General features: G+C 38.3%; 1 protein-coding gene across 1 annotated transcript in view; it reads left to right on the top strand.

The window, feature by feature from the left end:
- Nucleotides 1-62: 62 nt before the first annotated feature.
- LOC137181419 (testis-expressed protein 264 homolog) overlaps nt 63-14977 on the top strand; it is a 38372-nt gene continuing 23457 nt past the window's right edge. The window contains exons 1-2 of the mRNA XM_067587114.1: nt 63-512; nt 9122-9343. Coding sequence (XP_067443215.1) covers nt 258-512; nt 9122-9343 — 477 coding nt within the window. The 5' untranslated portion in view covers nt 63-257. The remainder of the gene's footprint in view (nt 513-9121; nt 9344-14977) is intronic.

Here is a 14977-nt window from a genome sequence, read left to right on the forward strand (position 1 = left end):
CCTGTAGCTAAAATCACCCCCTTTGTCGGCAAAAATGGTACTTTCCAGGAAGTCTCGTACAATGTGCCTCTTTGATGTTTTGTTTCGTTTGTTTAGTGAAACAATTCAAAGTTCCGTCCGGATAGCTGCCGACTGAAAACCGCAAAACTGTTTCTTAAAAAATGCTGGACGGTTACAGAAAATTTAACTGCATTTAGTGCTCGTAAACAGCTGAATAACCAGCTAACGGTACCTGAGCCGCCTGCCATTCAGCTATCATGCCAGACTGGGTCACTTTGTGTGCGGTCATTAGCTTGCTGTTAAGTCTTCTAACGGTAGCCTGTTACTTTTTCTACTCGGGACTCCTGTCAGACATTACCGTACTAACTGGCTCTCCTCCCATAAAGAAGATTACATTCGCTTACAAATTCAAAAAAGGACCGTACAAAAACTGCGGACAACTTTTTAAGGAGTCTTACAGTATTGGACCAAAGCTTTCATGTATCGGAATATTTTATGATGATCCTAAAAAGGTAAACAAACACAGCACAACACTCTCAGGAGAACAACAGCTTGTTTAACTCGTGTTTTTAAAGCATTTTACTAAATAATTTAGCTTAGAAATCAGGAAGATTTTACAGTGTAAACTAGGTTATGTAGCTAGTCCACCGCTAGATGGCGACAATGTCATTCTCTTAAAACGAGTAAAGTGAGTAAAGATGAATCTCTTGTCAGCAGGTTTAGGCAACACAATTTAGACTAATTTCATTGAATCATGAATTAAGTACAATGTTCCTTTTTTAGTGGAATTTAATTTAGTCTTGACTTTCAGTCTTTTCTATTCTTAGTCCTAATTTTGGCACTGACTTTTTTGTGTTTTCCCTTGAGCAATATCGTAGCACATCTGGACAGGGTGTGGTGTGTTATGTGGATTCAGATGTCATGAAATACTATTCAAGTGCTTTCTGGTGTTGTTCATTTAAGGTCCTGAGACCTAGGCATACTGCCAAACCAGATCTTGGCAGTAGAACTCCAAACTGGTCAACATTTAACGTTTGACATAATACATTATGAAATAAATTATTTTGAACAATTTGAATCAAAGCAATAAACAGTGCTCATGTATTGATCAGAATAGATAAATGCATGATTCAAAAATACAGTGAGAACTTTAATTTCATCATATTAGTCTTATTTTCGCAAAGCATCATTGAAATTAGTCTTTTCTATTTTCTTTAGAATCTGATATCCAATTTTTTGAGTTTAATTAATAAGACACAGTCCTTTTAGGCTTTAGCCAAAACATCTTCAACCTCATTATGCTGATCAGTAGCCTAATTAAGGGAGTCTAATATTTGAAAAAGATTCACAATATATTGGTTCAGTTATATAACTTTCTGTATGTTATTTATTTCACTAAATATTGGCCTTATAGGAGGTCAGATCAAGGGTCAAGATGTGAAAACTTCCAACATCTGTGAACATGACTGAAGCTGTTGTGGGCTCCTTTATTGCCACACCAGATTGCTAAGAACACAATTAGTCAGTTGGATCTCTCTGTGAGATGTTTTCTACGGTCCCAGCTGTCCTTTGTGTGAACTCATCCATTCCCAAATCTCTGCGTCTGCAAGCAGCAAGAAATAATATCTATTGGATCTGTTTTTCTGATACTTAATCCCGCACACTCACTGGGTTCTCCATACTCATGTGGAGCTAGTTCCCACGTTTTAAAGCTGGACCAGCATGAGTTGTTTTTTCAATAGGCTACACCCAAAGAGAACAAGAGGGAATGAAACAAGTAGTAGCGCCTTGAAATGGTTAAGCAATACAGTTGTGGAAAGGGTGGAAAACAGTGGCCTGACAGATTCGATCTTTAGAAATGTGTGTCTGCCAAATAGAGCACTATTGTGTGTAGACAACTGAATGTAGCTGGCTGTCATACCTATAGCAAACTGTTGACCTCTTAGCTACATGGCATAGAAACACAATGGTACACTAGTGCGGTAAAATAAAGTGTAGAGCTGGAACATATATGCAATTAAGATCTTGTCTGGGATTTTCTATTATTGTAATACCATGATAATAAGATAACAAAAGATAAAACTTTATATGTATATTAGTCAAGTCAAGTCAATTTTTCCTTTATATAGCACCAAATCATAACAGAAGTTATCTCAGGGCACTTTTCATAAAGAGCAGGTCAAGACCGTTTTCTTTACAATGTTATTTACAGAGACCCAACATTCCCCCATGAGCAAAGACTGAGCGACAGTCACAAGGAAAAAATCCCTTCTAATGGGAAGAAACCTCGAGCAGAACTGGACTCTGGGTGGGCGGCCATCTGCCTCGACGGTTGGGTTGAGAGAGAAAGAGAGGGGGAGAGGAGAGAGAGAGATAGAAACAGACAGAGAGAGGGAGAGAGAGAAAGTAAGAGCAGGAGGAAAGAGAGCATAGCACAATGCAAGTTCCACATAAAGATGTATAGTATTAATAATTGTAATAATAATAATGATAATTATAGCAGTGGGTGTTGAGCAGGATCACGGGGGCAGTGGGTGGCTTGCAATCACAGATCCAGATTCTACAGCTCCGGAGGCAGAAATACCTGCAGAAAGCAACAGGGGGAGAGAGGAGAGACGAGAAAGCATAAAGCTACAGGAGAGAGAAGATGCTGAGTTAGTAACATGCATTAATGGGACATGAATATGTACAAATGAAGAGGGAGAGGGGGAGAGAGGGGCTCAGTGCATCATGGGAAGTCACCCAGCAGTCTAGGCCTATAACAGCATAACTAGGGGATGATCCAGGGCAAGCCTGAGTCAGCCCTAACTATAAGCTTTATTAAAAAGGAAAGTTTGAAGCCTATTCTTAAATGTAGAGAGTGTGTCTGCCTCCCGGACCCAAACTGGAAGATGGTTCCACATGAGAGGAGCCTGATAGTTGAAGGCTCTGCCTCCCATTCTGCTTTTGGAGACTCTAGGACCCACAAGTAAGCCTGAATTCAAGGAGCACAGTGTTGTAGTGGGCTGATAGAGTACTATTAGCTCTTTAAGATATGATGGTGCCTGACCAATTAAGGGCTTTGTAGGTGAGGAGAAGGATTTTAAATTCTGTTCTGGATTTTACAGGGAGCCAGTGCAGAGAAGCTAATATGGGAGAAATATGATATATATATATATATATATATATATATATATATATATATATATATATATATATATATATATATATATATATATATATTTTCCTCATTCTTGTTAGTACACATGCAGCAGCATTGTGGACCAGCTGGAGAGTCTTTAGAGACTTGTTAGGGCAGTCTGATAATAAGGAATTGCAATAGTCCAGCCTAGAAGTAACAAATGGACTAGTTTTTCTGCATCTTTTTGAGACAGGATGTGCCTGATTTTTGCAAAAAAAGGCAGTTCTTGAAATTTGTTTTGTGTGGGAATTGAAGGACATATCCTGATCAAAGTTAACCACCAGATTCCTTGTGGTGGTGCTGGAGGCCAGGACAATGCCATCTAGAGTAGCCATATCATTACATAATGTGTTTCTGAGGTGTTTAGGGCCAAGCACAATAACTCCAGTTTAGTCTGAGTTTAATAGCAGAAAATCGCAGGTCATCCAGGTCTTTATGTCCTTAAGGCATTCTTGGAGTTCAGTTAACTGATTTGTTTCATCTGGCTTTGGTTTCATCTAGCTTCATTGATAAATATAATTGGGTGTCATTGGCATAACAATGAAAGTTTTTAGAGTGTTTCCTAATAATAATGCCTAAAGGCAGCATATTTAAGGTGAATAGTATTGATCCAAGCATAGAACCTCATTAACGATCCATCATTAACATGAACAAACTGAAATTGATCTGATAAATAGGACTTAAACCATCTTAATGCAGTTCCCTTAATGCAGTCAATTAAATATTCCATCCTCTGTAATAGGATGTGATGGTCAATGGTGTCAAATGAAACACCGAGATCTAACAAGACAAGTCCAGAGAGAATTCCTTTGTGCGATGCAATTAGGAGGTCATTTGTAACTTTCACCAGTGCTGTCTCTGTGTGATGATGCGCTCCAAATCCTGACTGAAAATCCTCAAATTATCTATTGTTATGTAGAAAGTCACATAACTGATTAGCGACTGCTTTTTCAAGGAGCCTAGAGAGAAAGGAAAGGTTAGATATAGGTCTAAAGTTTGCTAAAACACCTAGATCAAGAACAGGCTTTTTATGAAGAAGTTTAATTACAATTACAATTACTTTTATTAAATTCTTTTTTAAAGGGGCAATAGAGTCGAGTGTCATTTGCAATGAGCCTGCAGCCCTATTAACATGATGATCAATTTGGGAGGGGCTAAAGTTAGCACAGGAGTCCTCTGTTGTCTTGAGACATGGCATTGAAATGCTGATGGAATCACTTCCTTAAATTTAGCAACAGCACTATCAGATAGACACCTAGTGTTGACATTTTTGCCTAATGGCATATGGGCAGTAATAGGAATTCAAAAGTTAGTAAATAATGGTCCAATAAAAGAGAATTCTGTGGAAATGCTATTAAATAAATATTAAAATCACCTACTATAATTACTTTATCTGTACTAAGGACTAAACTTGATAAAAACTCTAAAAATTCAGATTACAGATCAGGAGGACGGTACACTATAACAAAGTTTCCCAGGTTGGGTGTGAAAGACTAAGAACAAGGCTTTTGAATGATTAAGTTTAGGTCTAGGGTTGATTAGTAGACTTGAGATGAAAATGGCTGCAACTCCACCTCCTCGGCCAGTGCCTTGAGGAATGTGAGTATAAATATGACTAAGGGGAGTGGATTCATTTAAGCTAACATATTCTTCATGGCACAACCAGGATTCAGTAAGATAAAATAAATCAATATGATAATCTGATACTATATTGTTTGCTAATACAGCTTTAGATCACAGAGATCTAATATTTAAGAGTCTACATTTAATTCTCCTATTTTTTGTACTATTGCAGTGGTGGTGTCAATTTTTTGTGTATAACTCCTCTTGTGTTTACTCTTGATTTAATTGATTTAAGTGGTCACAGTTTCTATGGAGTTTTGGGTGGTTAACTGCTGTAATGGTAGAGCAGAAAAGAGTGTTGGACTGCAACTCTGCCTCCTGGTCTCCACTCTGGGTTGTCATGGTTTTGGCCTACTAATAAACTCGGCCAGATTTTTAGATATGAGAGCTGCTCTGTCCAACGTGGGATGTATGCTTTCTCTCCTAATGAGACCAATTCTTCCCCAGAAAGTCCAATTATCTACAAAGCGCACGTCATTTGCTGGACACCACCTCGACAGTCGGCGGATATTAGAGCTGAAACAATTAATCAATTAGTTGATGGACAGAAAATCAATTAGCAAACAATCTAATTCACTTAATTATTCAAGTCATTTATTAAGAGAGAGATTGAAATAAACAACCTGTATCTTTCTTGGCCATTATTAGTGATTCTTTCTTCCCATATTACATATCCCTATTTTAGAAGACATATTGCATATGGAAGCGACAACAGTCAGAACCAAACTTTGTCAAACTATCAATATTGAGGTATTGAGTCATTAATATTGTGATGGCAAAGCAAAATTTATTTATTTAGCACATTTTATTCTGATGGAGATTCAATATGCATCACATTCAAAAACCAGAACACATAAAGACACACACTAAAAAAGCTTATACATATATGTAGATCATACACACATACACATGCAAACACGGCAAAGCAGAACAATCAGACACCTCTAACAAAATAAAACTAATCAAATGCACAGGAAAACAAGACGGTTTTCAATCTGCTAAACACTGTTGATGTTGGCACATCCAATACAATCTGGCAAGGTATTCCACCAGCTGGGACCACAGAAACCGAAAGCTGCTTCACCAATTTTGTTTTAACGCTAGGGACAACTAGAAGGCCTGAGCCAGAAGACTTCTGATAGGTTCATAGAGGTCAGAGAAACACCATGGAGCAAGGCCGTCAATTCTGAAGCTAACCAGTAGTCAATGGAGAGATCTAAAAACAGGTATGATGTGATCAAATGATGTGTTCCTTCTGGATTCTGGCAGCTGCATTTTGGATTAACTGTAGTCTGTCCACAGTCTTTTTAGGGAGACCAGTGAGGAGTGAATTGCAATAGTCCAACTGAAAAGAAATAAATGCATGTGTAAGTTTTTCTAATAAAATAATAAAATGTAGTCAGCAATGACTCCCAGATTTCTGACCTGTGTAGTATTGTCAGGGAAAAGGAGGCCAGAAGAGAACATACTTCCTGCTGCAGAGGTTAAACTGGAGGAAATTGTGGGACATCCAAGTGTTTATGTCTTTGATACATTCAGCCAGTGACTTAACAGGGTTGACGTAACAGGGGACAGGGACATTAGATATTTAACTTTGTCGGCTATAATATTGTAGTTTGCAATAATTCTCAGTCTCTGACATGTTCTGTTGTCTACCATAATCAGAGCTGGCTTTCAACAGTATTGACTTAAGTGGCACCTCTTAAACCTGCCATAGCCTGATGCACAACAACTTGATGGAATGTAACCAGAGTTTAGTGATGGACTCTTCCCAGCTCTGCTTCAAAAGCCTTTTGTTATGCCCATCCTCTTTTTTTCCCAAGCCGGCAATTAGGATAGCAGTGGGTCCTAGTTCTTTTGCACAGCCAAGTCCTGATCTAAGTTAAAATAATTGGCGTAATGATCTCAGCTCATTAGAGTCCAAGCCTCAGGATGCCATTATGTCCCCACATCGGGAACGCCAGAGAATGCTCTCAAATAGGAGAACTAGTATTTGGTGTCTAAATAGTGAGACACTGTCCATTGATATTTGCAGTGAGAAGGATTTTCAAAAGTGCTGCTGACAGAGGATAAGTGTCAGCATGGCTAGTCTCATCCTCTGTTCTCGGTTTTCTCACTTTTACCTCTTTTAATCACTTCCTCTGGAGAAACAAAAGACCTCAACAAGGACTTGAGTTGTTCCAGAGATGGTTGCCATGGATACAGGGCAGGAGCAGCATTATCTGTTCCTTCAAACGGCTAACACATATTCTGGGCCCCCTCACTAAACCTTTCTCCTCCACAAGCCTCTTCACAGTTTCAAAGCCAAGGGGGTTCTCTGACCCAGTGTACCCACTTCACCTCTCCTCTGCAGCTCTCTTCTCCTCCTCTCCCCTGTTTGTGTCCAACTTTTGACAGAGGGGGGTAATGGGGCAGGATCATGTAGTTTTCTGTCAAAGCTGATATTCATATCCCATCTATATTCCCAGTAAGCAATCCGGGTCAGGGTTTGTGGTCCTTGAGACACGGAATATCTAAATAAAACACTGGATGACAAGTGGAATGGTGAAATGACACACATGTCTGCCCATATTCAGGGACCCATGTTTGGGTCACAACATGATAAAAGCTGCGTGAATGGCACCTAGAGGAGGGGCTGGTCAGGAAGTATGTATCAGTTTGATTGCTTGTCTTTGTGGAGAGTGATGAAATAGTAGAAAATCTTTCTAATATTTGCCCTTTCAGAAAGTCATAGCGAAACATTTAAAATGTAAGCCTCACTGAATTTGAGCCTGGATAGAAAATACTTTGTATGCTGGTGAAGATATAGTTTCCCTTTCTTTCCCTATTGCCTTACCAAAACCAATTCAGACAAACTGCAACATAGCCACGAAGACGTGGGTCCTTGAGTTGAATTTCTGAACTCTGCTTCAGATGCACTGTCAGTGTATTGAAGAAACATTAGAGGATGACACACTTGTGTCTTGATGAGTGCCGCGAGGCAAAACAAAGATTGTGGACAAAGGGATGATCTTTTGGCGGTGTCTTTTTGTTCTGGACTCCTCTACATGGAGCCCTAGATAAAGATGTTTATTTGGGCATTGCAGGCATTTGATGGAGATCATCTTTCTTTCTGTGGAGCTTTGTTGTATCTGTCCTTAATAATCTTCACTCATCATCCAAAGTTTTACTGGAGAAACAAGGTATAGTTTACCTCTCATCACTTAGATATCAGAGTGTTGATACTATGTGCATCATGTGTACAGCAAAGACTGATCACATTTTCACTAGTAGTATGTTTGTTGCTTCATGCTTGACAGCAATGTCATCACATGGGAGAAAAGTCAACATCCAAAAACTGATTGTTTACCCAAGAAATTTTACAGAGCTTCACATGAGGTGAAGAAAACAGCAAGAGATATAAAATGCATGCATATGATATAGGCTTGGAAGATGCTTCTGAGTCACAGTAAATGTAGTGTTTATTTTCCAAGAACCCACCTCAAATTGACAATAGTGTACCAGGGAGTAGAGCTGAAAACTGATCAGTATTTCTGTGGTGTGTGTTGAAAACTTTGTATGTGTTGTTGTGTGTAAAATTTTCCTTGTCTGCAGTGCACAGTGGACACCACACTTCTACTCTTTACTGGCCTTGCATGTTTAGGAAGAGAGAAGAAAATAGGCTTTCTCAGACACACTGGCTGTGCTTGAAGCATAGCATTGATAGGTTTATGAACAAACTGGACCAATCCAGCTTATACACAAGCCTTCAGTGGTGCTCAGCTCAGCACAGTGGGGAGAAAGTCTTGAATGTCCCAGGAGTATTAATTTGTAAAGTGTCTCCTTTTTTCTCTCTTTTTCTAATGGGCACCAGGGTTCTCAGAATGGAGGAAGGAGCAATAATTGCTGTGCTGCCAAATGCTCCAATTAGAGCTCTGATTAATGAGCATATTTTCTCTTTAACTTTGGCACCTGGCTGACATCACAAAAGTTGAAGGGTTTTTTTTTTTTTTGCAAACATCCCATTGTTTTTTATGTATGCTATGCAGTATTCATAAAATTGCCTTACATTACACACCCAAGTGTGTATGACTCACTAGTCTTCAGGGACAGAGGGATTTTAGAAATGTTGATGGTAGGTGGCATTTCAGGATTTTTTCTTCTGGGAGTTTGAGTGGCATATGTCAAGATAATGCACAATGTAGTGTTTTTGTTCAATCAGTTTCTATACAAAACGCTAAATCATTGTGTGAACATTATATCTGTCTCTCTGTCTGTCTGTCACATCCATTCTTTGTTATCTGTCTTAGTATTTTTTCATTTGATCCTTGTTTCAAGGTGCCTGGACCTCAGTGCCGCTATGCTGTTGGCAGTATTCTGAGTGAGGGAGAAGACAAGGCCAATGAGGAGCTTCTAAACTGCTATGAGACATCTGGCTTTAAGGTTTTTTCCTTTCCTGAAGTCACACACGTGGTCACTACCTCGTTCCCCCACAGGACATTTTTCTCTGTCCTCTTGGGAGTAAGAAGAGTCTACCCACGACTAGACCACTACATCAAGGTATTAGCATTTTTGGACTCTTTTCAACCTTCATCAATCACCATAATAAATGGTATAATAATAAAAAATAATATATATTTTATGTAAACACTAATGATAACCTTAAAATGGGAGTGGGGATGGCTTTATCCCTATGTAAACTAAATGTATGGGTAAAGGAAAACAGAATGAATCATTGTGCATGACAGTGAAGCATACTGTGTACTGTACAGCATCCTATCAGCCTTAAGCTCATCACATACATGTCCCATGGGCCTCAGTGTTCTCACAAAGGCTCTTGGCTGCACATTGAGTCAGCGCACAAAGCACCATCAAAACACTTAATATACATACATATATATATATATATATGTGTGTGTGTGTGTGTGTAAAGTGGGCTTCCAGTGTTTCTATTTTGACTCAATTCCTGACCATCAATAAAATATTTAACATTTTTGAACATTATTTCTGAATAATATTATCCATTGGAAATGTGACTAGGTGAAATAAATAAGCACAGCTGTATTTTTGTGGTAGCAAAACAGGAATGAAAATGTGCAAGCGTGTGTATGTATGATAGAGTGACTCATTGCCAAGTCTGAGATGGGCTTACGTCAAGCACAGGCAAGTAAATGATCAATATCTAACCCCATGATCGTCACATGCACGTCTGAGTCATATTGTGTGTTTTCAGGCAGTATCAAAGTTAAAATGTATTTTGTGAAAAGCTGAGCATGACGAGTCTTTGCTTTACACTTTCTTAGGCCTTCTTTGTGGCATCCCCTGGAGGGTTGGGAGGTGTGTTAGGTGGTACAGAAGGAAGAGATTTATTGTTGGAAAGGTGATAGAGATGTGGAGTGAACTGGAAGACAAAAGAGAAGAAATAAGAACAATCCAAGCTCCTTTTAACACTTTTATGATGAATGATCTCACAGAGCGCTACTTGGGGGATGCTGGGAAAGTGAGTCATTGTGATGCAGAGAGTTTTTTGGATATGGTTTAATTATGCGGTGTGCTAAAACAGGTGGCAACACCACAGGTTGTCTCAATCACTCTGCTTCTGCTGGAGGAATGTGTTTGCGTGTCCTGTCTGGCCGGCTCAACCATCTGCTTGGATGCTGTTTAAACCTGGCTCTGCTCCAGTGGCACTTAGCCTGTCTGAGAGGTCAACTTACACAGTCATCAAACTGGACCTCAGTCTTCTTCACCAACAATATTAAATCATCTTTTGATCTTTGTTTCTACACTTGCTGCATAGAATTTACTGTTCTTTCAAGTCTTAACAGTTGTAGTCGTTGTGTAGCTCTGTAGGAGACGCATTATATAGACTAAATCATTAACCTTCTCAAAAAATCTGTACCTCAAATACAGATACTGCACCTAACCCTCATGAAGTAATGTGTACAAGTCGTTTGTCTTTCTTTTTGTCAATTCATATGAAAATTAGTGGTTAAATATAGGCCTTGGGCCTAGTTAAATAAAATTTGGAGTTCTAGATCTTGGATTTCTGCCTTAGACAACACATTTTATTCATAGCCATCAAACCCACAGAGAGAGAATTGATTCCAAATTCTGTCATTATGTTTAGGGGTACAGGAAGTCCATTCCATTTAAATTTAAGTAACATGAATGACATCTTTGGGTGTAACTCGCAGGTTGGACAGTAGTTCAGTGCAGGTGGAGTTTGCAGCTGTTTCTCTTCTGACTCTACAATACATTTGCAGTCCAGTGGTATTGCACTGTGGCATTTTGTTATTAAAAGAGAGACATGTAGTTATTTAAATACAGCTCTAACATCAGCACAACAGCGATGTTGTTATCCCCGTGTGGTCTCAAACCTCACTGTGTAACATCTGAGTCAATTTTGTTGGGAAAATTCACACTGATCACAGTATTCACCTAGACTGAACCTTTACACTGATAACCTGGTTCTCCGAGAGGCATCATTCCTCTATGAAGGCTGAAAATTTAATCCTAATAATATTACTGAATACATTCATATCAACATTCAAAGAGTGACAACCAAAATATTTTGGCAAGCAATTCCAGACATTTCCCACCTATCCAACAGACTAAACCAAATCACCATTTTGAGATTATTTAGCATCTAAAACAGCCACATTTATTATCTGAATCAAGGGAAATTGTCCCCATTTCATGCTCCCAGCCAGCTAACCAGAGCCCACACTGAAAACTAATCAACACTATATCTGAAATTCAAATAAAAATATAAAACTATGTAAAAACTTGTAAAACTATTTACTGAAGAACATTTACATGCTTGCACCTAAAAAATTGCAGTCAAAACATTTGAGTCAGTTAAAATGCCTTAACATGTCAAGTCTTTGTAGCCTTTTCAATGTGTCTGTATGGAAGTAAATGCTAAATATGAAGGATTTGAAGTGTTAGTGGAAGTTGATGAGTTCAGATTTCAGTGGAATTTGAAAGGGCTGAAGTCAGTTTAAGATTACATGTTGAAAGCAGTCGAAGAATCCGTTAAAATGAAATTGCTGAAAGGAGTTGGAGCCTCAGTTGGTCAGTTGCCTACTTGTAAGGCTAATTCCCTGTAAACATTAAAAACTAATTCTTAAATGCTACAACATTTGACTTCCTTATAAATAGTTCACCAGTGTATGAAATTCAACAACATTTAAACAAAAATTTGGGTCACATTTAACAAAACCAGCCTAACAGCACAGTCAGTCAGCTCTAAATGGGTTTCTATTACTGAATAAAGCATGCTGTTGTTGGCTGACACTTTGAATATCCCATGTGGTGAGACCTTTTCAAACAAGCTCATCAGCATTTAGCAGACCTGGCTTATCATGGCAAAATGATTTCTGTCTGTCAGACACTTTGAGTTGCTGCCCCATGGTCAAGCCTGATATTTGCCTAGTCAGACCATCGATCGGCTGCTGTGTTTTTCTTCTGTGCCTTGGCTTTTTGGAGGTGGGCTGCATTACAGACGTCTTGGCATCTTGAGATTTGATTCGAGCACAGTGGCCAGGCCTTCAGACCGGATTGGGGACCAGGGTGGGAGGATAATATTGCTGACATTCACAGAGATCTAAAGGTTTGTGAAAGGCAGACGATGGAACATTTGTTTGCTTGAGGGCACTAAAGTTTCTTGCCAGCACAGAGGTTCTGGTCTGAATATAAAGCAAGTTTGCCTTTGTTCCTTAGAAATGTCCTTTTTTTAGCAACTGACACACATGGTAAAGTGATCATGAAGTCTTCCTCAGCAAGACAGAGAACAAAGTCTCATAAGGTGATGCCTCTCGCAATTCTTATTAGTGTCGTCTACATGGGCGAGAGTGATGCAGAGCAGTGCACAGATGCTAGTCCGCAGGGCCTATTAGATGTGCAGACTTTTAGCTAACTGTGACGTTCATTCAGAAAGGTCAGAAAAGGTCATGGGCTTTATATGCTGGACAAAGTAATGGAGGCAGTGTCATGTGCTGGAAGATTTTACAAGGGAATCCTGGTTCAGTTGTTTAAATTCTGATTAGATAATTAATTCTGATTCTAATTTATAATTTTTTAAATATTGTTATCAAGAAGGAGTGGGACCTATCCATCTAAACATTCTACCATCAGTAGGGTTAGGCTTAATATAGGGGAGAAAATACATTTAAATTCAAAGCACATGCATGCAAAGAATCATGCTGAACTTTTGAGTTGTATTTAAATATTTAAAGGTTTTTGTAAAGTCTTACTTTTCCATCCACAAAATTACAATCTTTCATGAGCTGCTTTCTGAAAAGAACTCCTAAAATGTCCAACCTGAATATATATTCTTCATTTACAGTCAAAAATATTTTTGTTGCACACCAGCATCTTTCTTTCATTGACCACATTTTGTCTTTATTTCAACCCACAGAAGCCCGACTCAACATTAAATTAAACATGCACATTGGCTTAAATGAAACTACAAATAATAGAAATCATGTAATTGCATACACAAACTTGCAAATATGAAAACAATTTAATGCTGTAAAATTGTTTGATCCACACTTAGCCCAATCAACCCAACTAATATTTTTTGGGATCAGTGGTTAGTCCTATCTAAATTATCATCATTTATTTAAAAATTCAGCCTGATTCACTGTTAAGGTACAGACCGGTTGGATTTCCTGTCTTTTTATTTCATTCATCTTTTTTTCTCTTTAATGCTATTTCCAATCAGGTAAAACACATTTATGCTGTTTTCCTTTATAAAATCCTGTTAGTCCATCTATAATTTCTCTGCTCTGTGAATCATTTATCAGGTATCGCACCTCTTAAATATCCCAATTATCCTTTGTAATCCTTTCTTCCCATTCCCTCCTGATGTCTTGTAATCACAAACAACAGGCATTGTTTGCACTGTTTGGATAATTCTGTGAATAAAGTTAAAATGGAGAATACATACTCAATTCATGTTTATGCAATGAAAATGGTGGGTGAAACAATTTTTTAATGGATTTGCTAAAACTTAAGACCCCATAAATTTTATTAGCAGATGTTTGATGGTGAGAAAAAATTAGTTTTCGTGAAATGTAATCAAATCACCATATCCCTGGCACATGATTTTATTTTAGACACTTAATTGCATTAATGTACAAACTCATTGTGCCTCAAGAATATTGCAATACAACCCTGCAAGCTAACTCTTCCCACAGAAGGCTCTGTGGAGTTTGCCTGTCAAATGTTCAAACATAACTTTCATCTTCCAGCAGCTGGGAATCTACCGTTAGTGTTAAATGTCACATCTACATATGATTGATCTGATTTAAACTTTATTCTCTGTTACACTGTCGCTCTGAATCAGGATCAGGCAGCCGGGTGTGATTACAATTTAAGAAGGGTAGTTATTTTTAGATACGGGACAAATTGTTTTGTGCCAGTGGCCATCTTAAAGTATCAATCACTAAGCAAATGCTTAAAAGATGTATGCTGTCTTCTTTGATGTTATTAGTCTGTGATTGTGCATTGTTAAATTTGCTCCCCCGTCCTGTAGCTTGCAAATATAAAATACAGTTTCACTTTATACAGTATATTGAAAATATGTAAAAGAAGATGACTAGATGTAGCTCTGTAATTAATAACCATTGTGGAGCTATAGTGACTTTACTGAACTCTCTCAAAATGAGATACAAAGCTCTCATGGTATTATATCTTATTAGCCGTTGGCTACAGGAGGATTGCAATAACCCCAATCCCTCAGGAGTGGAGCGAGTCAAATGTTCAGATGTTTACAAAAATGAAAAAGTATTCCTTGCAATCCGAAACACCCTAAAACTACTTTGACATCATTCTGCAGAGTTGAACCTGCTCCTGACATATTTGTGATTGGATGATTTAGCAAAACAAAGTTCAGTAGTCTCCTAGAAATAGAAGAAGATTTTGCTCTATTAGGTCTACATATATTGCATTCATAAACTCCTTCCAACACCTGGTCAGTTTTTATATCTGTGATGTGTGTGTTCCGCTACAAAGGAGATGAGAACACATGGACATTCATTCTCTTATGTCGGCTAAAATATTCCAACAACTTGGTCGTGTCTTTGTTGAGATAGACATGCAAATTAAATGAATTTGCTCCAGTGTCCTCTTGAGGGATTTTCTGAAAAGCAATCCAAGAGGCAATTTTGAACCATTCAAGTATGAGTCCGA

This window comes from Thunnus thynnus, chromosome 4, assembly GCF_963924715.1.
Source record: "Thunnus thynnus chromosome 4, fThuThy2.1, whole genome shotgun sequence".
NCBI lineage: Eukaryota > Metazoa > Chordata > Actinopteri > Scombriformes > Scombridae > Thunnus > Thunnus thynnus.